The sequence below is a fragment of the Diabrotica virgifera genome, chromosome 10, assembly GCF_917563875.1.
Source record: "Diabrotica virgifera virgifera chromosome 10, PGI_DIABVI_V3a".
In the NCBI taxonomy this organism is placed as follows: Eukaryota; Metazoa; Arthropoda; class Insecta; order Coleoptera; family Chrysomelidae; genus Diabrotica; species Diabrotica virgifera.
The window spans coordinates 129626037-129653155 of record NC_065452.1 but is presented as its reverse complement, the minus strand read 5'-3'; the positions used below and the strand labels follow the sequence as shown (position 1 = coordinate 129653155).

General features: G+C 32.8%; 1 protein-coding gene across 1 annotated transcript in view; it reads left to right on the top strand.

Annotated features, from left to right (window-relative positions):
* The window catches only part of LOC126893448 (protein dispatched), a 57606-nt gene that overhangs the window by 5721 nt on the left and 24766 nt on the right, over positions 1 to 27119 (top strand). Inside the window, exons 6-8 of the mRNA XM_050663653.1 lie at positions 3767 to 4142; positions 15572 to 15776; positions 19096 to 19498. Of these exons, the coding sequence (XP_050519610.1) occupies positions 3767 to 4142; positions 15572 to 15776; positions 19096 to 19498 (984 nt within the window). The remainder of the gene's footprint in view (positions 1 to 3766; positions 4143 to 15571; positions 15777 to 19095; positions 19499 to 27119) is intronic.

The window sequence follows — 27119 nt, the reverse complement described above, 5'->3', positions numbered from 1 at the left end:
ACGTCTGAGCTTTTCTTCGTTTGATTTTGTCATGGTCCACGTTTCGCATCCATATGTTAGTACTGGTCTGACGATGGATTTATAAATTTTGATCTTGGAACTTCTTGTAAGATTTTTTGATTTTATAAGCTTATCCAGTGCGAATAGACAGCGATTTGCTGATTGGATTCTGTCTTTTATTTCTTCAGTAACATCGTTGTCACCTGTGATTACGGCCCCCAGATACTTAAAACGTTGTACTCTTTCGAAATTGAAGGTGTTGACCGTCACATTTTGTCCTATCCTGTCTCTTCGTGTCGTTCTATTTATACACATATATTTCGTCTTCTCTTCATTAATCCTCAGCCCTACTTCGCTTGTTGCTCCTTCCACCTTGTTGAAAATGGCTTTTGTGGATAGGATGGAGTCTCGCAACGAGATCAATGTCATCTGCGTAAGCTAGTAAAAACTTGGGACCTTGAACCGATAGCAGTTCTGTCCTTATTTCGGCCGACCTCATGGCTTTCTCTAATACAAGGTTAAAAAGTAGTGGAGATAACGCATCACCCTGTTTGAGTCCACTGTTGATTTCAAAGCTGTCAGACAGTTTATTATTTACACGTAATTTTGATATTCTACCCTCCATACATACTTTAGTCATCCGAATGAGTTTCTTTGGTATTGAGAACTCCGCCATGGCATTCCATACTTGGCTTCTTTCTACGCTATCATATGCCTGTCGAAAGTCTATGAAGAGATTGTGTATGGGTCTGTTATACTCCCATCCCTTTTCTAGAAGCTGTCTCAGCGTGAATAGTTGATCTATTGTGGATCTGTTTGCCCTAAAACCGGCTTGATATTCTCCTAGGACATTTTCAGCATAGGGGGTTAGTCTACTAAGAATGATGTTTGAGAGGATTTTATATGCCGTGTTTAGGAGTGAAATTCCTCTATAATTCGCGCATTTCGTTTTGTCCCCTTTTTTGTAGATGGGCACTATGATGTTTTCCTTCCATCGTGCTGGTATCCTTTCTTCTAACCATATTTGTGTTATTAAGTGGTGGATTTGGCGATGTAGTGCGTCTCCACCATGTTTCAGAAGTTCTGCTGGTATCTCGTCCGTACCCGGCGCTTTTGTGATTTTTCAGCTTATTTAACGCCTTTTGGGTTTCTTCAAAAGAGGGATTTTCGACGGGCATGTCCGCTGTGATATAGAGCTCTTCTTTGTGCTGTTCTTCCTGTATACAGGGTGAGGCAAATAAAGGGCCTATTAGAAATATCTCGAGAACTAAAGGCAACAGAATCATGAAAATTGGAATAAAGGGGTTTTGAAGGATGATCTATTAAATGAAAATATTTTCATCTCTTTGCAACTTCCGGTTCTACCGGAAGTTGCTTATAACTTCGTTTTTTTAAATGGGACACCCTGTATATTTTTACATTTTTGGATTCTCTTCGATGTCTTCTTTCTTAAAATATGAGGTTTTGTAATATTATACAGGGTATTTTAAAAGATAATTACGTTTTTTTATTAATTTCGTAGCAAAATTAACACCCTGTAGAATTGTAGTAGTTTGACATCTAAAACTCTACTTACGTTCAAATGATTTTTAATATACTCTACTATTGTTAAGAATCATTAGTATAGCTAAATTTTTAATTTTAGTATACAGGGTTGGTCGACACTCGGAATGAGTATTTTCTGAGTTTTCTTAAATGGAACACCCTGTATTTTAGTATTGTAATGAAATGCTATTTTATGGTACTTTTTTATTTCTTAAGCATTCCCTTTACCTAACTGCTTTAATTTGTGCTTAATTGTTAATCGCACCAACAATCTTAACTAAGTAGGTATTTCGATAGCTAAACCATTATTGGTAATTTTGAGGACCAGTCTGGATTAATATGTATTTATTTCTGAAAAATTATTTGGGATTGAGTATTTTCACGGACAACCTAATAAAATTTTACGTATTTTTTGTTGCAATTAATGTTTAGCTTGCATCACCAATAACTCACAAATTAAAGCAGTTAGGTATAGAGAATGCTTAAGAAATAAAAAAGTACTATAAAATATCATTTCACTACAAAACAAAAATACAGGGTGTTCCATTTAAGAAAACTCAGAAAATACTCATTCCGAGTTTCGACCAACCCTGTATACTAATATTAAAAATTTAGCTATACTAATGATTCTTAACAATAGTAGAGTATATTAAAAATCATTTGAACGTAAGTAGAGTTTTAGATGTCAAACTACTACAATTCTACAGGGTGTGAATGTTGCTACGAAATTAATAAAAAAACGTTATTATCTTTTAAAATACCCTGTATAATATTACAAAACCTTATATTTTAAGAAAGAAGACATCGAAGAGAATCCAAAAATGTAAAAATATACAGGGTGTCCCATTTAAAGAAACGAAGTTATAAGCAACTTCCGGTATAACCGGAAGTTGCAAAGAGATGAAAATAATTTCATTTAATAGATCATCCTTCAAAACCCCTTTATTCCACTTTTCATGATTCTGTTGCCTTTATTTCTCGATATATTTCTAATAGGCCAGTTATCTGCCTCACCCTATATACGTAAGTAGCTTTAAATAAATTGCTACTCCAATGAGTTTTTGGTATAGTCGATTCGCTAATCTGAGACACAACTGTCTACACTACCATCACAATAAAGATGCATTAGAAATAAACAAGCAGGAGGAGCACTCCCAAATTATGATTTGGGAGTGCTCCTCGAACATTCAACCTGTCTTGGTTTGTTTATTTCTAAATTGTGATTGTAGTGTAGATAGTTGTGTCTCAGATTAGCGAATCGACTATACTGTTGGAACACATAACTACAATATTCCTGGTCTCCTCGCACATTTGTCTTCTAGTATTTCTTCTATCTAGTTTGTATATTATGGAGCGGGAACTATGAAACCTTAGCAAAAAGACACAAAACACACAAATTAGTTAAACATCCATCATATCCTGCAGATTTGGTATCTAGCGTTTACCGATTTTTTCCAAAACTTAAACAGCACTTGCGTGGTATGAGATTCTTGAAATAGCGTTGAGGATTTGAGTGAGATATTTGCCAATTTTATATTTGAATGTCAGGGATGTAACAAAAGGATCAGGCTTATTCTAAATGTACCTACTTAAAAAATCACGTATCAAGCCTTGATAAAATGTTGTATGTATAAAAAAAGAATGTGTGTGTACTTTCTATGCACGTAAGAAGTTATACTTCTATTATATAATTTCAATGAAATAAATATACTTAACAGTGTATTTGTATTTTATTTAAATATTAAACTAACTTTCTTCCCTGTCACTTTCAAAACATTTTTATTAAAACAATACCAAAAATTAAAAAAAAATATGAATCGTCCGGGATTTGAACTCGGGACCTCTCAATCTCTGGTCCAATGCTCTACCAACCAAGCTATCAAGCCCCGTGTACGTGACGTCTCGGATATAGTTACACATCACGGTGACAAATAGATCAAGTGAAGTATAAAAATGTTATAGATATTTTATTATCTTACTCCCGAGGAAGACAAATCCAAAGACACAAAAATCATAATAAATAATACATTTACTAAAAACACTAATATATTCTTTTAATGACTTATTTACGCTGATACATACATAACTTGAAAGATTAGCAACAAACTACATACTGTCTGTGCGCATGCGCCCAGAATTATAAAATTTCACTCTCGATCGTAAAGAAGTATAACTTCAAAAATAACTTTTCATTCATAATACCTGAAATATTTTGTTCTAGGGAACTTCAAACGATACAGAAGTTACACACTCCATGGTCTTCCTTCCACTTGCAAGTAGTACAGCCATTATGCCATATTATCGTGAACTGATCAAGACAGATTTGACATATAATGGATTAAAAATAGTAGCAATGGATATGGGACTAAAAGATGCTCTTTTTGACGAATATTTAGTGTGGGATCTCTACTTGGTTTTAGGTGGAGCTCTATTTGTCTTCTGTTGCATTTGGTTTTACACTGAATCATTGATTCTCACATTAGTATCAGCAGTTATAATTTTTATGACATTGAACATAGCTTATTTTGTATATGCAGTGGTTTTGGACATCAATTTCTTCCCGTTCATGAATCTTCTAACAGTTATAGTTGTTCTAGGTAAGAATTTGATTCATTTTAAAAAAATTTGTGTATTGAAAACGACTTTCAATGCACAAATACCGGTTGTTGCTTTTGTAACCATTTTTAATTATACAGGGTGTTGAACTAGCCTCCGAAATGGCAGACAAAACCAATATTTAACCGTTGATTGATAAATATAGGGGGAAGCTACGAAACTAAACGAGCGTTTATGTACGACACCAGTGGTTTTAGAAATATATGGCGTTAGCAGTTTTCTAGGTACGATATTGAATTTACCTGAGACGTAATCAGGTAACGGACGTAATCGTACGGCCTGGGAGAGAGAAATGACCGAGGCGAACGACTATATCAATTTTGCCAAGAGGAAGATATGAAAATATCTAATACCTGGTTCAAGCTACCACCTGGACGCTTATATACATGGAAAGCCCCAGCGGACCGCCCCGAGAGTATAGTTCGAAACCAGATCGATTACATAATGGTTAACAAAAGATTTGGATCATCAATAACTAGAACTTGTACATACCCTGGCGCCGATGTTCCATCAGACCATGTCCTTCTCTTGGCAGAAATAAAAATAAAAATCACTAATATGAGGAGACCTAAACCAGAACCAACAATAGACTATGCTAAACTTAAAGATGAGAATACCAGAAGAGAATTAAGTATGAAATTAAACAAACAACTAACAAAGAATACAAAAGTAGAACTAGAAAGAGAAGCTAATTTGGATAACACATGGAGAGCCATAGAGGAAACAATGACGGATACAGTTAAAAAAGAATTAGGTTATAAACAAAAAATACAAAAGAAAAGTTGGATGACTGACGAAATCCTGGCAATGTTCGAAGAAAGAAGAAAACATAAAAACCAAGGGAACCGAGACAAATAACGAGAACAACAACGCATAAGAAGAGAGATAAGAACGGCAAAAAATAAGTGGCTAAAGAAACAGTGTGAGGAAATGGAACAGTTACAAAAACAACATGATGACCACAATCTACATAAGAAACTAAAGGAGGTAGCTGGAATATATAGAAAAAAGAAGTTTTCTAACTTAGAAAATGAACAAGGAAAAATGGCACAAGATGATAGAGACAGGAAACTCATATGGGAAAAATACATCAAAAATCTCTTTGCAGACGAGAGGCCTGAGATAGAAGTCGTTCAGGAACAAGTGATAGATATTAACAACCTATCTGGTCCCGAGATCATAATTGAAGAAATTACTAGAGCAATAAATACCTCGAAAGACGGGAAAGCAGTTGGACCTGATAAAATTCCTGTTGAGTTACTCAGATTGTTAGATGAGGAGGGAATTACGATACTCCAAAGATTTTTCAACCAAATCTATAAAAAAGGAAAATTCCCTGTCCAATGGCTTGTATCTACCTTTATCCCTTTGCCAAAAAAAGAGCAACGCAACAAAGTGTCAAGAGCACCGACTGATAAGTCTGATGAGCCATTCTTTAAAAATATTCCTCAAAGTTCTTCACTACAGAATCTCCACAAAATGCGATAAGGTTATTGGTTGCTCACAATTTGGATTTCGAAAAGGCCTGGGTACCAGGGAAGCACTAGTTGCAACCCAAGTGCTAGCTCAGAACTGCTACGATCAAAAGAAAGATGTAATGATGTGCTTTATAGATTATGAAAAAGCCTTCGATCGAGTACAACATTATAAACTCGTACATATACTAAAACAACTCGACATAGATCAAAAAGACATTCGTTGCATAGAGGCTCTTTACTGGAATCAAACAGCTGTCGTCAAGGTGGATAATGAAACAACGCAAGCTCAAAAAATTCTCACAGGTGTAAGACAGGGATGCATTCTCTCCCCACTACTGTTCAATCTATATTCAGAAAGTATCTTCCAGGAAGCTCTTGAGGAATGCGAAAGCGGCATCAAAGTAAATGGTACCTGGGTCAATAATATACGATATGCGGATGACTCGGTCTTAATAGCAGACAATATAGAAGACCTCCAAAACCTTCTTAATAAAATTGGAGAGCCTAGCGAGAACATGGGACTTAGCATCAACATAAAAAAGACGAAGTTCCTTATAATCAGCCGTCAATTATGTCAACATCAAAATGCTAGACTAGCACATAACAACCAAGATGTAGAGCGCGTAAGAAAGTTTAAGTACCTGGGAACCTGGCTATGTGAAGACTGGATGTCGGATATGGAAATTAAATGTCGGATAGAAAGAGCCAGAAGTGCATTCATGAAATTCAGAAACGTGTTTACGAACTCTGACTTTGACCTAAACCTAAGACTAAGATTCACAAAATGCTATATATGGTCGGTGCTCCTGTATGGCATGGAAGGATGGACTTTAAATATAAACACAATGAATAAGCTAGAGGCATTTGAGATGTGGATCTATCGACGAATCCTTAAAGTTCCCTGGACCGCAAGAATAACAAATGAAGAAATCCTGAGAAGAATTGGTACAGAACGACAACTGATGTGCACAATTAAACAGAGAAAAACGGCATACCTGGGACACATAATTAGAAATGAAAGATATCAGTTTCTGCAAACCTTAATTGAAGGAAAGATCGAAGGAAGAAGGGGAGTGGGCAGAAAGAAAATGTCATGGCTCCGTAATGTCAAACAATGGACAGGACTAAAAAACATAGGAGACCTAATACATACTGCAAGGGATAGAGAAAAATGGTCAAACGTGATCGCGAACATCCATTAGTGGATTGCATAAGAAGAAGAGAAGTAATCAGGTAGATTTGGTTATCGGAATTTATGGTGGGCCGACTGGATTATAATAGAAAGTATTTATTTCTTTTCATGCATTTAAATTTGAGTTATCATTCAACGATAATAGTGGCATGATCATGACAATCTTTAAAATAATTATTCAAGTTGGCACTTATTACTTTCTAAACTCGTTTTTAAATTAACAAGAATTGTAGTTGTAATTTGTCTTTTAATTTGAATTCTTGAAACAAATCATTGAATATTCCAAATAAAAAAATTATTTAACGAGAAAAATACTCACTGGGTGATTTTAGATAGTGCACAAAATGGGCGATAAAGAGATACAAAAAACTCTGTTGCGCTGATGGCACCGTGTTAGTAGCAGAGTGCAAAGACGACCTACAAAGAATACTGCACGAGTTCAACATTAACGCAAAAGAAATAAATATGAAAATATCAGCCCAAAAAAAAACAAAAAACTTAGTAATATCCACAGAACCAATAAGATGCAAATTGGACAATCAAATTATACAACAAGTAACGACTTTCAAATACCTGGGATTAATAATAAATTAATCTATCAGCCGACAACAATATCGAAGAAGAGGTAAAAGACCAAATAGTTAAAGCCAGTAGAACGGCCGGACGCCTAAACGACACAATTTGGAAAAACAAACACCTAAGATTGGAAACAAAGGCCCGAATACAGGGTGTCCCGGAAAATAGTGCGTTCCTTAAAGGTATAGGCAGAAGGCACCATGTAGAACAAAAAACTGTTATAACATTTTTTTCTAAATGCAACCGTTTGACCAAAAAATTAAAATGTATTTTGGTAGGCAAATTTAAATCTGACAACTATGTGCGGTACGCAAATTTAAGCAAGACAGTCCCATGTAAATAAATAGATAGAAGATAGATAGTAAACAGATAGTTTTAAAGAATCCTGTTTAGTGTCAATGCCGAAAATGTTTTCGAGTGAGTGTATTACCTATTATGTTATTACCTATGAATGGTGTTTGTGAAAGGTTACTTGAAACATCTATTTGGTATAATAATTATTTTCAAGTAAGTACAACTTAGTTATTTCAGTTCACAAGTAAACAAATTACTGAGACATTATCTGATGTATTTAAGTTCCACTGTAGACTATTAAAACTATGTAATTCAGTTAAAGCCCTCAGCAATACTCAGCATTCAACCCATTTAAACCTTACTAAATACATAATACTAGTTCAGTTAAAAGATGTGTTTTTATGTTAAAAGTTAAAAGATGTGTAATTCCTTTAAAATTATGCAATAGGTATTTCAATACATTTCAAAAGAAAATAATGTTAGTAAACAAATAGTAAATACATAAGTATTACCTACTATTAGGTTGGATTATTTTAAATACTGTTAATCACAATCACAAACGAGTTCTTATTATGTTATTATTCCGTAGTGCGTACGATGTTGCCAGTTTATTAAAATTTCCAAACATTAAAAAACAGGTATATGGAAAACAATGTTAACTTTTTTTTGGAAACGGTTAACTTTAGAAAAAAATGGTATAGGACTTTTTTGTTCCAAATTGTGTATTCTCTCCATACCTTAAAGGAACGCACTATTTTCCGGGACACCCTGTATATGTCAGTTATTAGGCCAGTTATGACTTACACGGCCGAAACAAGACCAGATACAAGCAAAACACAAAGACATCTGGAGACCAACAAAATGAAGATCTTAAGAAGGATTGCTGGAAAAGGACTACGGGACAGGGTAAGAAGTTAGGAAATCAGACGCATATGTGGGGTAGACAATTTACCTGGGTAAAGAATAGAAAAGAAGAGTGGAATCAACACTTAAGCAGGATGTCTGAATCAAGGATAGTAAGAATAGGACGCCAGAAGAAGTATAGGACGCCCAAGGAAAAGATGGAATGACAATTTAGGGACAGAATGAAAGGCACCGTTGAAGAAAAACAGGCAGTACTGCCTATATAAAAGAAAAAGAAGAAGAACAAATTCTTTAGGTAGATTTTCGGTAGTATAATGTGCTGCTTTGGAGTTTTGCTGATGATTACTGTTTTCGTTTTATTGGGAGAAAATTAATGGCCAGTAGTATTCGAACAATTCTTTAATTTGTAAATGAGTAGTGGATTAAGTGATTTAGCGGTGTGATTTATGGCAATAAGGAAAAGTGCAACACTAAGAGTAGACCATTGAGGAATGCCATTTAATTGGATTTTTGAGTCTAAAACAACGTTATTTATTCGAATAAGTTTCGTCTATATAGGAAATTATTAATAAATTTTATATTTCCTGGAATTGTCCAACTTAATAGAATTCTTATATCTAATCCCCAAATGGCACGCGTTATACAGTGCTAGTCAAAAGTCCGTACCCCCTCGTATCTTTTGAACGGTTATACCTATAATAGTGAAATTTGGAGGGAAGAAATAAACGGACGTAGGCTTCTTAACTAGTCATGACAGGTGACGTAATAGTGACAGATGACTACAGCGCCACGGTGACAGATTATTTTAAATGAGACCTTATGGCAAGTGATGCCTCGTTTGAAAGGTATTGAAAATACTATTCAGGCATACTAATCTTGTTTGAGTGTAAGCTAATTTTGATGAATAAATGAAATAAATATAAAATTGTAGTTTCGCATTTAATTAATAAATATTCAAAATTCCGCCTATGATAACTTGTAAAAAAGGTTGACGTTGACGTAAAAACTACTAGAGAATTGGAAAACGTCAACTTTTTTGATAAAAAAGCCATAAGCGGACTTTTAAATTTTTATTAATTAAATGCGAAACTACAATATTATATTTATTTAATTTATTCACCAAAATCAAAATCAACTTAAACTGAAAAAAGTTAGCATGCCTGAATAGGTATTTTGAATACCTTTCAAACGAGGTATCACTTGCTATAAGGTCCCATTTAAAATTATCGGTCACATTGGCTCTGTAACGTCATCTGTCACTATTATGTCACCTGTCATGACTAGTTAAGAAGCTTACGTCTGTTTATTTCCCCTCTCCAAATTTCACTATTATAGGTACATATAACCGTTCAAAAGATAAGAGGGGGGGTATGGACTTTTGACTAGCACTGTATAATAAAAGATAGCCATAAGCCAAACATACCTGATCGCATCCAAATAACCCATGAATTACAGATTCAATACCCCTAGGTTGTCTAATGTAGATGTGGACTTTCTAAAGTCACTTTGTATAGGGCTAGGTAGCTATCAATAAGTCTAATACTATCTAGTAGCTATCAGGTGGATAAACTGACTAATTCTAAGCAAGTTTTGTTCTATAGAGTTTTTTCACTAAGTTAATACTTTTCGGGTTATTTGCGAGTGAATATGTTCGTTTTTTAATAAAAAAAAAACACGTTTTTAGACGGCTTTACGCAAATAACACAATGAGTAAGTATTTTATCGAAAAAAGTATTCAACAAAAATGTAGTTTATAAAAAATTTAAAAAAAATGTCGCCTGTATGAAATCTTTATACTAAGTAGAAGCAAAGTTGTAGCTAATTAAAAGTAAGTTCTTATTCGTCGTCAAATTCCAAATCGAATGTTTCAACGTGAAATATCAAAAAAATTAAGCACATTTCGGGGAAAACTCATCGCAGCTTTTTTAAAGTGTTTATTATTTTTGTTTTTAAAAAAGTTTCTAGCATTAAAAGTAGGTAAGCAATGTATTAAATAGTGTGTTGTTACTGCCTTCTGGTTCTAATTAATTAAAAAGACTAAACACGTCTTACTATACATTATATTTTATTCACTGGTATCCAATATCTAAACAATAACATTAATGATTCATAGCGCCTCGCCTTACTACATACTAACTTCTAATAATTATTTGTATATCTATATCCATACTGATTGCTCAGCGTGTTTTTATACCTATCTGAACCATAACAAATATAGTTCAAGTTCACTCGTAATAAACATGTGATACAAACTATAAGATATTGTTTTTATGTATGTTCAATACCCTAAAGGTTAATAACATCATATTTAAATTATGATTTATACAGAGGGTTCATAATATACCACATCTCCGCCGTTTTTAAAAAAAGAAAGTCCTAAGAAGAGAAGAAGAATATCTGACGGTATATTCCTCTTTCCCTTTTACAAAATGTTTATGGTTACCTAATACTATTTTCAAAAATTAAATTTCCTAACTATCCTAACTAACTGTAACATGGTACGTTTCAGAGTTTTTTTTTTAATCCTAAAAATTGTTTATTATTATCACTAATTCACTTTCTGTTCCGTCTTGCTTTTTAGTCTTTTCTCCATTCACAAAACAGTGTCCACATAAAAACAGTGACTAAACCTATCGGGATTTTTAATATAGTCTTTTAGTGCCTATATGCATCTCCTATAAGCAGGGAAATAATCTAATCTACCTAAATAAAAATCTCGTATCTAACTAAAAGTCCTAAGCTAAGCTAATATTACTCGAATAAGTAAAAAAAAATGTATCCTTTACTCTATTAATAATTCCTATTTCAGTCTTCTTTTGATTTATTTATATATGTCTTACTAACTTTAAAATAATGTACCTATAATAAAAATGTAATCTCTCTAAAAAACTTCTAATGTGTCTCTAAAACTTCTAATAACTCTCTTGTACCTATAATAAAGATTTAATCTCTGTTGCTGAATGTCTAAAAATTTCACTTTTTGTGTCCCTTTGCTTACTATCTACTAACACTTATTGTAAGATATTGTCTATCCTTAATTCAAACACTTCCATTTTCCGCGAAAATTTAACCTGAATTCATTATATACATTTAAAAATAAGTTATTTATAATTTACATTACTTTAGAGCAAAAAAAATTTACAACTTTAATTCTTAAACACAATTCAATAATTAGCTACTTATTTGATATTATTCTTAATTCTGCTTTATTTTGACATTTCTGACAAATTTTATGTTCCTTCTTCCATTTTTCCCACATATTTTAATAAAATTATTTTTTTCTCTCTCTCTTCTTCTTGTTTGGTACTATAACTATATTTCTTCATTTTTCTCCACATAATAACACTTCTACAGTGTACATAATTCATCTTCATATACATATTTCATATAACAATCATATATCATTTATCTCATGTATCATTTCATATAACATCATAATCATCACTTCATATACTAGCTCCGATACCTTCGTTTTACCTTAATAAAAGAGGTTTCACTCGGATGTCTTAGTTCTCCGCCAATATTAACCCGAATTTTCGCCCTGATCTATACGCACCATGGAGGTGGTATAGTTAACTCAAAACACGAAATAGGTATTTTATGCGGTTCAAATTCTTCTAAAAATATCACAACCTCAATCCCTTGCTTTGAGGCCGTTGTTTATTCACGAATAATCATGAATAAAATAGGTACCCTTCAAAACACAGAGTGGGTCTCTAATAAGCGTTCAAGCTTCTATAAATCATTAGTACCTTCCTAATTTGACAAGAGCAGTGGGTTTCTTATTTTCTCTAGTTGCCTCATAATTAGTGTGACCAACTAGCCCGAAAAATCCGGGACATGGCCCGAATTACGGAGTCGTGTCCCGGTCAAGGCTTCCGGGCCATCCGAATTTTCAACGTTTTGGTAAAATTCTATTTTGAAATTTTGAATACATTATTCTTCTAAGAATTCACATCAAATTGAATTGGTGGACAAAAAAAAAGTGGACAATTTCTGGAGTGTAATACTAACCACATCCAAAACGCATGCATTTTATATCGTGGTATTATAGTTCTACGAAAACTAAAACGGTGGACTTCTTTTCGTTTCTGTATTTTAATTATCGTCTTCTGAAAAAAAAAATGGCCCGATTTTCATTGAAAAGTCCCGGATTTCAGGTATTTTTTTCAGTCTTGTCCCGGATTCGACTGAATTGGAGTTGGTCACACTACTCATAATATTTAGCTTATAATATTGTTAGTTCTTCTTCTAATCTATATAGTTCTTCAAATTCCTTATCTCGACTCATCAGGTCGGTTCGTTAAAAATATATCTCTTGCTTATAGCAATGTTTGTTGTATGTCATCACTAATCATTATTCATTAAAAAAATCATTTATATATCATTTATCACACAAAATTATTAATTCAGGTTCATATCATACAAAATTTAACACAAAATCGATGAAAATGTATCTATATAATCAATAAATATCAATAATAAAAACAACTGGCTAATAAAAATTCAATAATAGTATACATATTCGACAAAAATTCAATAAAAAAATAGCATATGCAAAAGTTAGATAAAAATATTCAAAATAAGTTTATATCTCATACTTCGATAGAAATTTTTGGACAAAATTCGATATTCCATAAAATATTCAAAAATAACCGTACTAAAAATCGAAATCGGATAGAGATTTTTCAAATAAATTCAATAAAGATTCAACTTTACTTTACTTAGTCCTAAGCCTTTCTACCTTTAGGTGTAAGGCTGGTGTAGTTGAGTTTGGCATTGTAGTCTCCATGCTTTCCGATCTTGCGCTAGGTTTCTTGCACTTTCCAATTGAAATTATTTCCAATTAAAGATTCAAAATTCAATAAAAATTCAAGAATAGCCTATATAATAAACTTCGATAAAAATATTCAATTCAAAAATCACTTCATGCTTCAAAATTCATAGATATTCTTAAAAAAAAATCGATACTTCATAAATTATTCAAAAATCAGAAAAGATAAATATTTAATGTTCAATAATAATATAAAAACGAGGGAAGCATTTTTAATAAAGATAGACATTCTTACTTACATTTTATTTCCACTTTGTCTTTTCACTGGGTTCGGTTCCTGTATTCTTCCTGGGTCCTGGTCAGTTTTCGCCGTCTTCGTTTCCAAGCTGGTGCCGCCATCTCTGCTCCTTTCAGAAGACCTCCTCTAGTCTGCAGGATCAGCCATGTATTAAATAGTGTGTTGTTACTGCCTTCTGGTTCTAATTAATTAAAAAGACTAAACACGTCTTACTATACATTATATTTTATTCACTGGTATCCAATATCTAAACAATAACATTAATGATTCATAGCGCCTCGCCTTACTACATACTAACTTCTAATAATTATTTGTATATCTATATCCATACTGATTGCTCAGCGTGTTTTTATACCTATCTGAACCATAACAAATATAGTTCAAGTTCACTCGTAATAAACATGTGATACAAACTATAAGATATTGTTTTTATGTATGTTCAATACCCTAAAGGTTAATAACATCATATTTAAATTATGATTTATACAGAGGGTTCATAATATACCACAGCAAGTTACGCTGAAAATAAAGTTGGTCCTTTTTCTGTAAAACCTAGTTTTAAAAAATCGTGAAAATCACCATCTGAAAGGGAACTTGCATAAATTTTTAATTCGAAAGAGATGCTATAAATCACAACAAAACACAATTTAAAATATATCAAAGAAAAAAGTTGTTTGTGTTTTTCGTTTGGCCCCTCAAGACTAATAAAATCAAATTATCGTTACAGCTTCACAAGTTACTTTACTTATGTATTGTTTACATGATCTGTAAGTTTTATCGTAAATTTAATTTTACAGTAACCTTTTTGTTTTTTAAAGAAAAATGCCTTTTTTTCAAAATATCTTTATAATTATCAGTTATACGAAATATCCCAAAGTGTAAAGGTTTTGCTTTTCTGAATATTTTGTTTTTCTGTAACACAAAAATTGGTTACGATATGGCTGTTCCGAATTTGCATATACTCGTGATTAGTGACCCATTGAAGCCCTTTTAACTACAGCCTTTCAAAAATAAGCACTTTGAACTGATGAAACTTACTCTATAAGCATACATATACGTAAAGTAACTTATGAAGCGCTACTGATTAATTTCATCTGGGATGCTAATTAGGAGGTGATTTTTAAGATTTTTTTTTTACAAAAGAAGGGATCAACTTTATTTTGTGCGCAACTTTTTCACTTCTGATACTAGAAACTTAAAAAAAATTAAGCTGTTTTTAAACACTTTAAAAAAGTTATGATAAGTTTTCCCCGAAATTTCCTTAATTTTTTGGTTATTTCACGTAGAAATATTCAATTTGGAATTTGACGAATAAGAACCTATTTTTCATTAGCTACAACTCTGCTCTTACTGGGTCTACGACTTCATATGTCATATATAAAACATTTTTTTCATTCTTTGATAAGCTGTATTTTTGCTATGAATATTTTTTTTTTGGTGAAATACTTTCTTTTTGAGTTATTTGCGAAAATCCGTCTAAAAACGTACTTTTTTTTGAGAAATGAAAATATTCACGCGCAAATAACTCGAAAAGTATTTACTTGTGAGGTCAAGACTAGTGAAAAAAACTCTATAGTCAATTTATATTAACATTTTTGCAGAAAAAAAAACAAAAAAAATTAATACAGATTAATATGATAGCGACTGCTGCGTTAAAATTTTGAATACGGACCACGTAAAATAAGTGCTTGTTCTTGGCTAGCTTCAACAAGTTTACGCTAGGCGCGCCACTATACGGGAAGATTTTAAAGGGAACAAAATAATGCACAGTTTTTCGCAACTTCCCCTATATTTATCAATCAACGATTTAACCTCAAATTCCTATTTTGACCTGAATTTTACTAAAATGTGAAATATTTTTCACTGTTTTCTTACCTGAAAAATTGATTTCGCAAAAAAGCATGGCAATTATTATTACTAATATTTACTTTTAGGAATAGGATCTGATGATGCTTTCATACTTTGCAAAATTTGGAATCTCCAAAAAATGGCAAATCGCGATAATGAAGCTTCTTTGGAACTTATGATGAGTATCACATTTAAGCATGCTTTAGTCACACTTTTTGTCACTACTTTAACCACTGCAGTTGCCTTTTTAGGTTCTTATGCTAGTTACGTCACAGCTGTCGGCTGTTTTAGGTAAGTATTCCGTTTTCTTCTCCTTCTTTTGGTTCCTATTCGTGTCGAATATTAGCGATCATTCTGGTTATAATTATTTTATTAACTGCTGCTTTAAATAGATTAGTTGTTGTTGTGGAGAACCATTTCCTCAGGTTCTTTAACCATGATATTACATTCCATTTTGGTAATACATATTTGATCGTTTTCCATTTGTTTTTTCAGACAACTTATACTTCCTCCTCCGTTATGATATTATAGTCCTAATACATAATTAAGTCTTCTGTTACTCGCTTGCATCTTCTTTAAGAGCTGTCTCCCAATCAGAGATTGGATATCATCATCATTATCTTTACTCTATCTACCGCTGCTCTGAAGAATTCTATTGAACTGCATTTAGACCAGTCCCTTAAATTTTTCAATCATGACATCCTCCTTCTTCATATTCTCCTTTCTCCTGTTATCTTTTCCTGTATTATCAACCTTAGCACTTCACATCAGTGTCCACTCATTACGTGTCCCATATATTGTAGATTTCTTATTTTTGTTGTGTTTATTATGATTCTTTTGTTTCCGTATGTTTTTGTCTTTAGAATTTGGACTAATTTTTCATATCTTTATCAAAATCAATGTAACAGAAATGTACATCCACATTCATATCCATGTATCATTGAGCTATCACATTAAAAGCAAATAATGTGTCTCTGGTTCCTAGTCCATTTCTGAACCCAAGCTGGCTATCATCTATTCCTTCTTCCAGTTTTTTATTTATATGACCATATACAGGATGTCCCCGAAAATAATGCGTTATTTTAAGGTATGGAAATAATACACAATGTTGAACAAAAAAGGCTTATAACATTTTTTTCTAAAGTTAACCGTTTCCAAAAAAAAATTACATTGTTCTCCATATAACCGAACTTTTATTTTCATAAAATTAACTAATATGGCATCACTGTACAAGAACTATTTGTGACTTAGGTTATTGACACCACAAATGTAGGTCAGACAGATAGACACCTCTGCAAAATAATTATACCACCCCATGTTTGAAAATCAAACAAAACAAGAATTTGTTTGTTGAGGAGGAAGTATATATATACGGGGTGTCATATCGGCTGACGCCGCATCCCCACACCTAACCGCCATCTATTTCTATCCTGGGCATCTTCCTCTTCCAAATCTCGGTGTTCCATGGCCTTCCTTATCGTGTCATTCCAGGATAGTCTTGGTCTTCCCCTTTTCTTCCTACCTGGGGGTTTCCATTTCAGGAGTTTCTTTGGCCATCGTTGGTCGTCCATTCTAAGTAAGTGACCGAACCATGTTAGGCTTCTTCTCTCGAGCCTGTCTACCGCTGTATCGTGTGCCTGCATCCTTCTTCTTATTTCTTCGTTACGTATTCTGTCCAATCGGGAGATTCCAGCACTTCTACGTATGTAGTCCATTTCCACAGCATTGATCCTTCTTCTGGACTCTGCTGTTAATGTCCAGACTTCGCTTCCATACATGAGTACCGATTCCACAAATGTCTTCCCTATTCTTAATTTTGTAGTTCTGGATATATTTTTATCCCACCACACGGAATTCAAGCAACCTACTACCTTCCTACTTTGTTCAACTCGCCTTTGAATTTCTTTGTTGCCTAGACCTTCTCTGTTTATTACAGCTCCCAGATATTTGAATTCTTCAACCTGTTTAATTGATGTGTTCTCTGTTATTAGGATTTCAAAGTGGGCGTCAGAATTCACGACTAGATATTCTGTTTTTTCTATATTTATATTTAATCCTTATTTTTTGTAGGTTGAATACAGGCGGGTTAACATGAATTCCATGTCATACGAATCTTGTGCCAGTACTGCTTGATCGTCAGCAAAGTGGATGTTAAACAGGCAGTCATCTCCGATCATGATTCCCATTAGTCCACAACTTCTTTTCCATTCTTTTAAAGCGACTTCCAAGTATATGTTAAATAGCAACGGTGATAAGCTACACCCTTGCTTCAGTCCTTTTTCTATTTTTATTCCTTCAGATAGTTGTGTGCCAATCTTGACATATCCCACATTATCGCTGTACAATGATTTGATAATATGTATAATAGCCGGACTAACTTTCATTTCAACAAGGGCATGTCACAACTTGTTTCTAGGGACGGAGTCGTATGCCTTTTCCAAGTCTATGAAGGCAATGTGAGTTTCTTCATTTACGCTCGTCCTTTTCTCTATAAGTTGTTGGATGACGAAAAGGTTGTCCACACATGAGCGTCCCGCAGTAAAACCTCTTTGATCTTCACTTATTCTCCCTCTTGTCTCTACGTCTAATATGTTCTTTATTATTCTGCTAAATAGTCTACTAATAGTACTGTTAACACTAAGGCCTCTGTAATTAGACGGATTACTATGTTTCCCCTTTTTGTAGATGCTCGAAATGTAGGATATTTTCCAATCTCGAGGAAAATAATTAGTTGCAACACATCTATTCATTAACTTAGTTAAGCGTTCTATAAGCATTTTCCCTCCATATTTAATCATCTCTGTCATGATTCCTCCTGGGCCTGGAGCCCTGCCGTTTTTCATCGAATTAAGTGCTTTAACTAGTTCTGCCTCAGTTATTATAAGGTTATCTTCTCTACGTACAACCTGTGTCGCCTGCTTTATAAATTCTTGTCGATCTTCACTAAATAAGGCCTGATAGTATTCTTTCCAGTCTTGAGTTCGGATTGTGGATGGGCGTCTATCTGTTTTATTAGTTTTCATCGTTCGTAATAGTCTCCAGGCTTCTGTCGATTGGGTGCCACCTAATTTGCTTTCTACTTCAGCACACTTCCTTCCCTTCCTGAGGAGGAAGACAGGGTTTAATGTAAATACTAAATGTAAATACTTGCCGGTTTGACCTAAATATTAAAGGCCCATGGGGCAACTATTTTTGAATTGTGACTGTGTCTATCTTTAGATTTTTGTATACAAAGTTGTCAGATTTCAATTTGCATACCTAAATGTATTTTGGTTTTTTGGCCAAACGGTTGAATTTAGAAAAAAATGTTATAAGACTTTTTTGCTCTACATGGTGCCTTCTACCTATACCTTTAAGGAACGCAATATTTTCGGGGACACCCTGTATTATTTTCAAGAATAATTGGATAACATTACTTATGAATGATATTGTTCTGTATTCACTTGTGTCTTTAGCGTTTTTATTTTTTGGGATAGCGCTAAAGGTGGAGAGTACCCATTGTTGCGGTATATGTCTTGTTTTGTATCTTGTGTTAAACAAGACTGTTATAATTTCTAAGGTTTCTTCATTTCCAAATAAACTAGACTAATAAATGTTTTTTCTTTTTTAGTTTATTTACTGGTGTGGCCGTAATAATAAACTTTATATTGATGATAACATGGTTTCCTGCATTTGTAGTGCTTTACGAAGGCTCTAGGTTTTCCAAAAGTTCGTATACAACGTTCTTATTTAAAAAGGTGTTCCGGAGATCAATGGTGAACAGGTGTAAATTGAACCCCAAAGATTATATTACAGTCCAAGAGAACGTCCTAACAGAGTCGATTATCCAGCATCGATATATTTGGTTTTCGTTGCTATTTATATTAATGATTGCTGGTTTGATTGTTCTGTTTGTATACCCAAAAATAGAGTTTCCAAATAGCAGTGAATTTCAGCTTTTTAAGAGATCTCATCCATTTGAGCAATATGACTTTGTGTATAAAACGCAATACTGGTTTGTCACCAAGGAAATGGTAAGTATTAATGTTTACTTTGTATATTTAATACACTTTGGACGCGATTTTAAAGTTATTGAAAGAGGAAATTAAAATAGAACTAAAAAACAGCAAAAACGGCAAAGCAGTAGATGCAGACCAGATCCCAGTAGAAAGCTTAAAATGGATAGGTATACAGGGTGAGTCATGAGGAACTGTACATACTCCCACCTCGTATGGAGGCCCCTATGGGGAATAACAAATGACCATTAAAAAGTGTCTGCTCCCATTGTTTAATAATATACAGGGCGAGTTGTTAATTTTTACAGAAATTTGTATTCGTCATAATTTTTGAACAGTAAGATCGATGTTTCTCTTATTTTGGTCAATTGTTACACTATTACCACCCAATCAACTGATTTATTCAAACTAGAAAAAAAATCAGGTCCGGCTTTAAAAAATTAGTTCGTTTTGGTCTTAGAAAAAATTTCACCCTGTATACGGTTTTTGAAAACTAATAATAATTCTACAAATTAGACAAATAGGCAATTAAAATGGCATATTTATTTTTTCCCCACACGATTACTTAATTTTTTATAAAAAAAAATCAAATTTAACTATGAACCAAAAGTTTTGTGAAGTAAACCATAGATTTAAAAAAAAAATTTTTTTTTTGCAAAATCTATTTTTTTAACAAATATTTAATTTATATATATACAGTATGTCCCTGTAAGTTGTATCCATATGGAAAACTTTTTTATTATTAATTTTACGAAAAAAAGTCATTCTTCATAAAAAGCTCTGCATGGTCCAAAACCTAAGATTCAATCATCAGATATAAAATTTTATGAATATTATACGAGGTATGTCAAAAAGTTTGAATTTCACTCAAGAGTAAAAAGGTATGTCAAAAAATATGAATTTGGCTCAAGAGTAAAATACCTTTATTTTTCACAATATCGAAAATTGTTATTATGAAAAGTTATTAAGAATTAAAACCATGTTTCAGTATGTAATTACATCCTTCTTATTGAAATATTTTGAACTCTAAAGGTACTTTACTTTTGATCTAAATTTATCTTTTTTGACACACCTCGTATAAAATTGACATAAGATGGTTGTATTTTAGATTTTAGAGTATTTTAGACCATGCAGAACTTTTTATTACGAATCACTTTTTTCGTAAAATGAATAATAAAAAGTTATTAGAATTAAAATTACTGAAAATAATGTTAGTTATCCATAATTTTTCAAAAAAAAAAATTTTCAATTAGAAGGATGTAATTGCATATTAGAATATAATTTTTAATTCCAAACAACTTTTCATAATAGCAATTTTGAATATTGTGAAAAATAAAGCTACTTTACTCTTGAGTGAAATTGAAAATTTTTGACAAACCTCGTATAATATTCATAAAATTTGATATCTGATGGTTGAATCTTAGGTTTTGGACCATGCAGAGCTTTTTATGAAGAATAACTTTTTTTCGTAAAATTAATAATAAAAAAATTTTCCATATGGATACAACTTACAGGGACATACTGTATATATTAATACTTCCGCAGCTTGTGCTATACGTTGTAAATAATAAAAACCTTTTAGCTAATTTCCATAATTTCAAAAGGAAGAGATTGTTTTGAATAATACTAAAACAGTATAGTATTTGTTTAGTGATTCATAGGTAGTGTCGTTTTATTGAATTCTCGGAGTTTTATTTCAAAAGGCAAAATACAGTAAATTTATTTTTTAAATTAACGAAAAGAAAATACATATTATGTAGAATGTAGAACATTGAACATAAACGGATTTATTTGCATGTTTATATGTAAAAACAATATTTATGTGTGTACAACAATAATTGTATACATAGATACATAAAAGAACTTAAGAAACAAATAAAACAATAAAACAAATTTTTTTTGAGATTTATAGCAGATTTTCGAAATGAAATCCATCTTTGTCAGACCATCAACTCTCTAATAGACCTCCTGAGAGTTAAGGGATCATTTCCAATAATGTTACAAGAATCAATAATTTTGTTAATTATGTACTTAGTTCTTGTCGCGTATTGATATTTTCTCGATAAACCATTTCTTTTACCCCATATATCCCCATAGGGAATAGTCGACAGGGTTAAAATCAGGTGATCTAGGTGGTCATGCATGAGGCCCTCCGCGTCCTATCCACCTATTTCCATAACTTACATGAAGATATTGACGAACAGCAACTGAGAAATGTGGTGATGCCCCATCGTGCATAAAGTACATACCTCGGGCGACTACATTGGCAAGTAGATTCGGCAAACTATTTTGTAAAATATGATAATGCAAAAAGGTACAAACAGTGTAAGAAACACAAATAAATAATAGCGATGGCGAACCAAAAGTCAAATTATGTAGGTACTCAAACAACGAAAATGTCAAATTATCATTTTTATACACATACATAGTATTAATACATGGTGAGAAGGTAGTGATGCAAAAAACGACGGGAAAATATTTCTTTTTGTTTTTGTTTAATCTAGGTTTATTTGTTTATCTCCTTTTTGACAAACAAATATTATACAGGCTGATGTTTTAGTATTATTCAAAACAACCTGTTCCTTTTAAAATTCTGGAAATTGGCTAAAAAGTTTGTATGATTTAAAACGTATAGCGCGAACAGTGGTAGTATTATTACTTGTAATTGAATATTTGTTCAAAAAAAATTAATTTTTGTAATAAAAGTTCATTTTTTTAAATCTATGGTTCACTTCACCAAACATAGTCAAATTTGATTTTTTTATAAAAAATTAAGTAATCGTGTGGGGAAAAAATAAATATGCCATTTTGATTACCTATTTGTCTAATTTGTAAAATCCTTATTAGAGTTTTCAAAAACCGTGTACAGGGTGAAATTTTTTTCTAAGACCAAAACGAACTAATTTTTTAAAGCCGAACCTGATTTTTTTGTAGTTTGAATAAATCAGTTTATTGGGCGGTAACTTATAAATTAAATATTTGTTCAAAAAAAAATTAATTTTTGTAAAAAAAGTTAATTTTTTTAAATCTATGGTTCTTTTCACCAAACTTTTAATTCATAGTAAAATTTGATTTTTTTATAAAAAATTAAGTAATCGTGTGGGGAAAAAAATAAATATGCCAATTTAATTGCCCATTTGTCTAATTTGTAAAATTCTTATTAGAGTTTTCCAAAACCGTATACAAGGTGAAATTTTTTCTAAGACCAAAACCAACTAATTTTTTAAAGCCGGACCGGATTTTTTTCTAGTTTGAATAAATCAGTTGGTTGAGTGGTAATAGTGTAACGATGGACCAAAATAAGAGATACATCGCTCTTACTGTTCAAAAATTATGACGAATACAAATTTCTGTAAAAATTAACAACTCGCCCTGTATATTATTAAACAATGCGAGCAGACACTTTTTAATGGTCATTTGTTATTCCACATAGAGGCCTGCGTACGAGGTATGAGTATGTACAGTTCCTCATGACTCACCATGTATGATGAAACCTTAGATATTTTATTAGGCTTGTTTAACACAATATACAAAACCGAATATATGGCTACTCTCTATCTTTTGCGCTATCCCTAAAAACACAAACGCTAAAGACTACAGTAAATACAGAACAATACTATTAATAAGTCATATTCTCAAATTATTCTTAAAAATAATACATGGTCGTTTAAATAAAAAACTGGAAGAAGGAATAGATGATAGCCAGTTCGGGTTCAGAAACGTACTAGGAACCAGAGAGGCTTTTGAGAGAGATTTTGCAAAAGTATTTAACAAAGTAAGACATGAAAAATTAGTCCAAATTCTAAAGACAAACATAGACAAAGGGTACTTAAGAATAATAACAAAAATTTACTGGAATCAAACAGCACAACTTGTAATACACTCACCGGCACAAAATTCCGCCACCCAAAATTTTTGATTAAGTTTGACAATCTATAACTTTATTATTTGTACTCCGATTTTTAAGATTCTTGCATCAGTTTGTAGGTACAGTTGCGGTCATTAAATAGTTTACAGGATTACGTATCTAGGAGCCGCTTTTTTAAATTTGTACCCCGTGTAAGCGCACTTTTTACGTCAAAGTTACGTTACCAGTGGTGTACCTGGAATAGGTTGATTAAAATTAAAAAATCAAAATAATATAAATAATATATTTTACAAAATTTAACAAAATAAAAAGTATAGAAAGAAGTCTTTTTGAACAAACTTGATTATAACGTAGTATTAATAACGAAAATAAGGAAGTCTGGTTTTAAAATACCCTTTTATTTTAAATCTATTTTATATTAAATATTGATAACCACATCTTTGTTTGATTTTCCATATGCACATATGGCTCACGTTTAAGGCTGCACCTACATTGGATCCGTTTTTCTCCGATCAGATCAGATCCGACGTCGGAATAAAAAATAAACCCATAGTATTAAATGAGGGTGCCTACATTGGATCCGTTATTCTCCGATCAGATCAGATCCGACGTCGGAATAAAAAATAAACCCATAGTTTTAAATGGGAGTGCCTACATTGGATCCGTTTTTCTCCGATCAGATCAGATCAGATCCGATATCGGCCGACGTCGAGAGTAGCTTCTCCTATTCTCATCGAGAAGTGTTGGGTTTCATTCCGGTTTTTGCATATAATTAATTGAATTTTTTGTTTTAACTATTTCATGGAATAAATCAACAATAAATAGTTTCCAAATCTTAATATTTAATTTTGTAATAATGTATCTCTACAAGATAGATATTTTATAATGTTGTCTTGAATATAATGGTTACAAAATCTTTATAACCTCTCGCACAGAATAGGAAACACCCTATTGTGTGCCTCTACGTAAATAGTTTTATTGGGATGGATACTAGTTTGTAATAAATCTCTTTTCTCATGAATTATTTTACATTCTTGTGGCGAAAAAATGGGAAATAGGATTTTAAATTTATCAGGATAGTTACGTAGATTTTTGTTTATATTAAATTCTCCTAAAGATCTGTGTTTATTAAATGTATACATCCATCTACGTTTTTTTTTCTGCGTCTTTTAAGAACGTTGTTTTCCAACAACAGCCAACAAATTAATAACACATCTTCATCATTGTCGGTGGTCGGTGGTCGGAAGATTACTGAACCAATGTAGGCACCCTCGCCGGAAAACCGGTCTGATCGGATCTGATCTGATCGGAGAAATACGGATCCAATGTAGGTGCCGCCTGTCGGATCTGATCTGATCTGATCTAATCGGAGAAAAACGGATCCAATGTAGGTGCGCACTAAATCTGCAACAACTTGCCTTAGTGACCAACCTTCTTCGAGTTTGGCAACTGCTCTTGCTTTTTGCGCATCACTCAAATGCATTCGAATCATTTTGGAGGAGTTTGATATCGTTTTATTTTATTTTTCAACATATCTGAAATTTTTGACAAGCATTGACTTTTTCAAATTTTTTGACTTTGACATTTATCAAATCCGTACGACACTGCTATTTTTGCAGTATTACAATGTAAAAATTAAAGTGTAAACTATTCAGTGACCGTAACTGTACATCTATTGATGTTGTTCGTTATTATTCCGGTAACAGAAAATTTTTGCTTAGATGGCATTATACGGGGGTGAATGGAAGCGTTGTTTTTTCTCCTAACTTTAAAAAATTCCGTGGGAAAATTGGAGGGCTAATTTTGTTTTATACTCCTTTTGTATTTTCCTGGAAGTATCACTAAGGTTTTGTTTTTTGAATTATCCGAATATCTCTTCTTTTAAGAGCTGTAAATAAAAACACTGCTTTGAAGGTTTATTTAATTAAAAATATCAAACTCACTAAAATTAACAAAACAATTCAATAGAGGGTATGTCCACCTCTTGCAGCAACGACTGCTCGCAATCTGTTTAGCATCGAATAAAGATGTGTTATCCTTGCCTGGGGAATAGCCCGATATTCCCCTACCAGGGCCATAACTATACCAAATTTTCTGGAGGCCTAGGATGACGGCGAATAGCTTTTTTTAATTCATCCCATAAATGCTCAATAGGATTGAGATCTGGGCTGCATGCGGTCCATTCTAATCTTATCAATCGAACCTCTATTTTATGAGTCAATCAGTGTTTTTATTTACAAAAAATGGTACAGCTCTTACAAAAAAAAGGGATATTCGGATAATTCAAAAAGCAGAATTTTAGTTATGCCTCCGGGATAATATGACAGGGTTATGAAACAACATCAGCTATTCCATTTTTCCACAGAATTTTTTAAAGTTAGGAGAAAATACAACGCTTCTATTCACCCCTGTATAATGCTATGCAAGCAAAATTTTTTTGTTACCGGAATAATACCGAACGATATCAATACACGTACCTACAAACTGGTGCAAGAATCTTGAAAATCAGAGCACAAATAATAAAGTTATAATGTATAAACATTTTCAATTTCTTTGCAACACGAAAATGCAGCAGCTGTATAAATAATCTTCTTCTTTAAGTACCGTGCCCAAATTTTTAGGCGTAGGTAGCTTCCATAACAATTTGCCGATATCGTTCTCGATCTTGTGCGGCATGTAACAATTGATCTGCTGATAAGCCAGTCCATTGACGAAGGTTTCGGAGCCATGAACATTTCTTTCGACCAATTCCTCTTTTTCCGTCGATCTTTCCATTGAGTATTAACTGCAGCATCCTGTATCTGCTACCTCTCATTATATGCCCCAGATATTCAAGTTTTCTCTTTTTTATCATCTTCATTAAGTCACCTTCGCCTTGACCTACTCTGTTTAAGACTTCTCTGTTTGAAATGCGTTGAACCCAAGAATTTCTGAGCATTCTACGATACGACCACATCTCAAAGGCTTCTAATTTGTTCATCATGTTAACCTTCATGATCCAGGTTTCACATCCATATAGTAATACAGGATACACATAACATTTTAGGAACTTGATTCTTAGTTGTAAGTTCAGCTGAGAGTTGCTCAGAATAGATCTAAGTTTCATAAATGCTCCTCTTGCAATTTCTATACGAGTTTTAATTTCTTCATCCGGATTTAGTGTCTCGTTTATCCAACATCCTAGGTATTTAAAATGGTTAACTTTTGTTATTGATTCATCATTGACAATTAGTTGCATAGGGCCGACGTCTTGTTTACTAACCACAAGTAACTTTGTCTTTGTTGCATTTATGTTAAGTCCGTTATTGGAGCATTCTCTAGTGACTCGATCTATAAGGAATTGAAGATCTTCGATATTTTCAGCCATGATCGCGGTGTCGTCTGCATATCTGATGTTGTTAATAGTTTCTCCCCCGATTCGAACTCCACATTGTCCTTCCAAGGCTTCATTAAAAATTATTTCTGAGTATACGTTAAACAAAGTTGGGGATAACACACAACCCTGTCTGACACCTCTTTGAGTGCAAATTTTGTCTGTTTCTTTGCCGTCTACCAGAATAGAAGCTTCTTGATTCCAATATAGATGTTGTAAAAGTCTCAGATCTTTATCGTCTATTCCAATCATTTCTAGATATTCAAACAACCTATCATGTTGAACTCTATCAAACGCCTTCTCAAAATCTATAAAGCAGACGTAAATTGGTTTCTGTACTTCCCATGATCTTTGAAGTAATGTTAACATTGAGAACAAAGCTTCCCTTGTTCCCAATC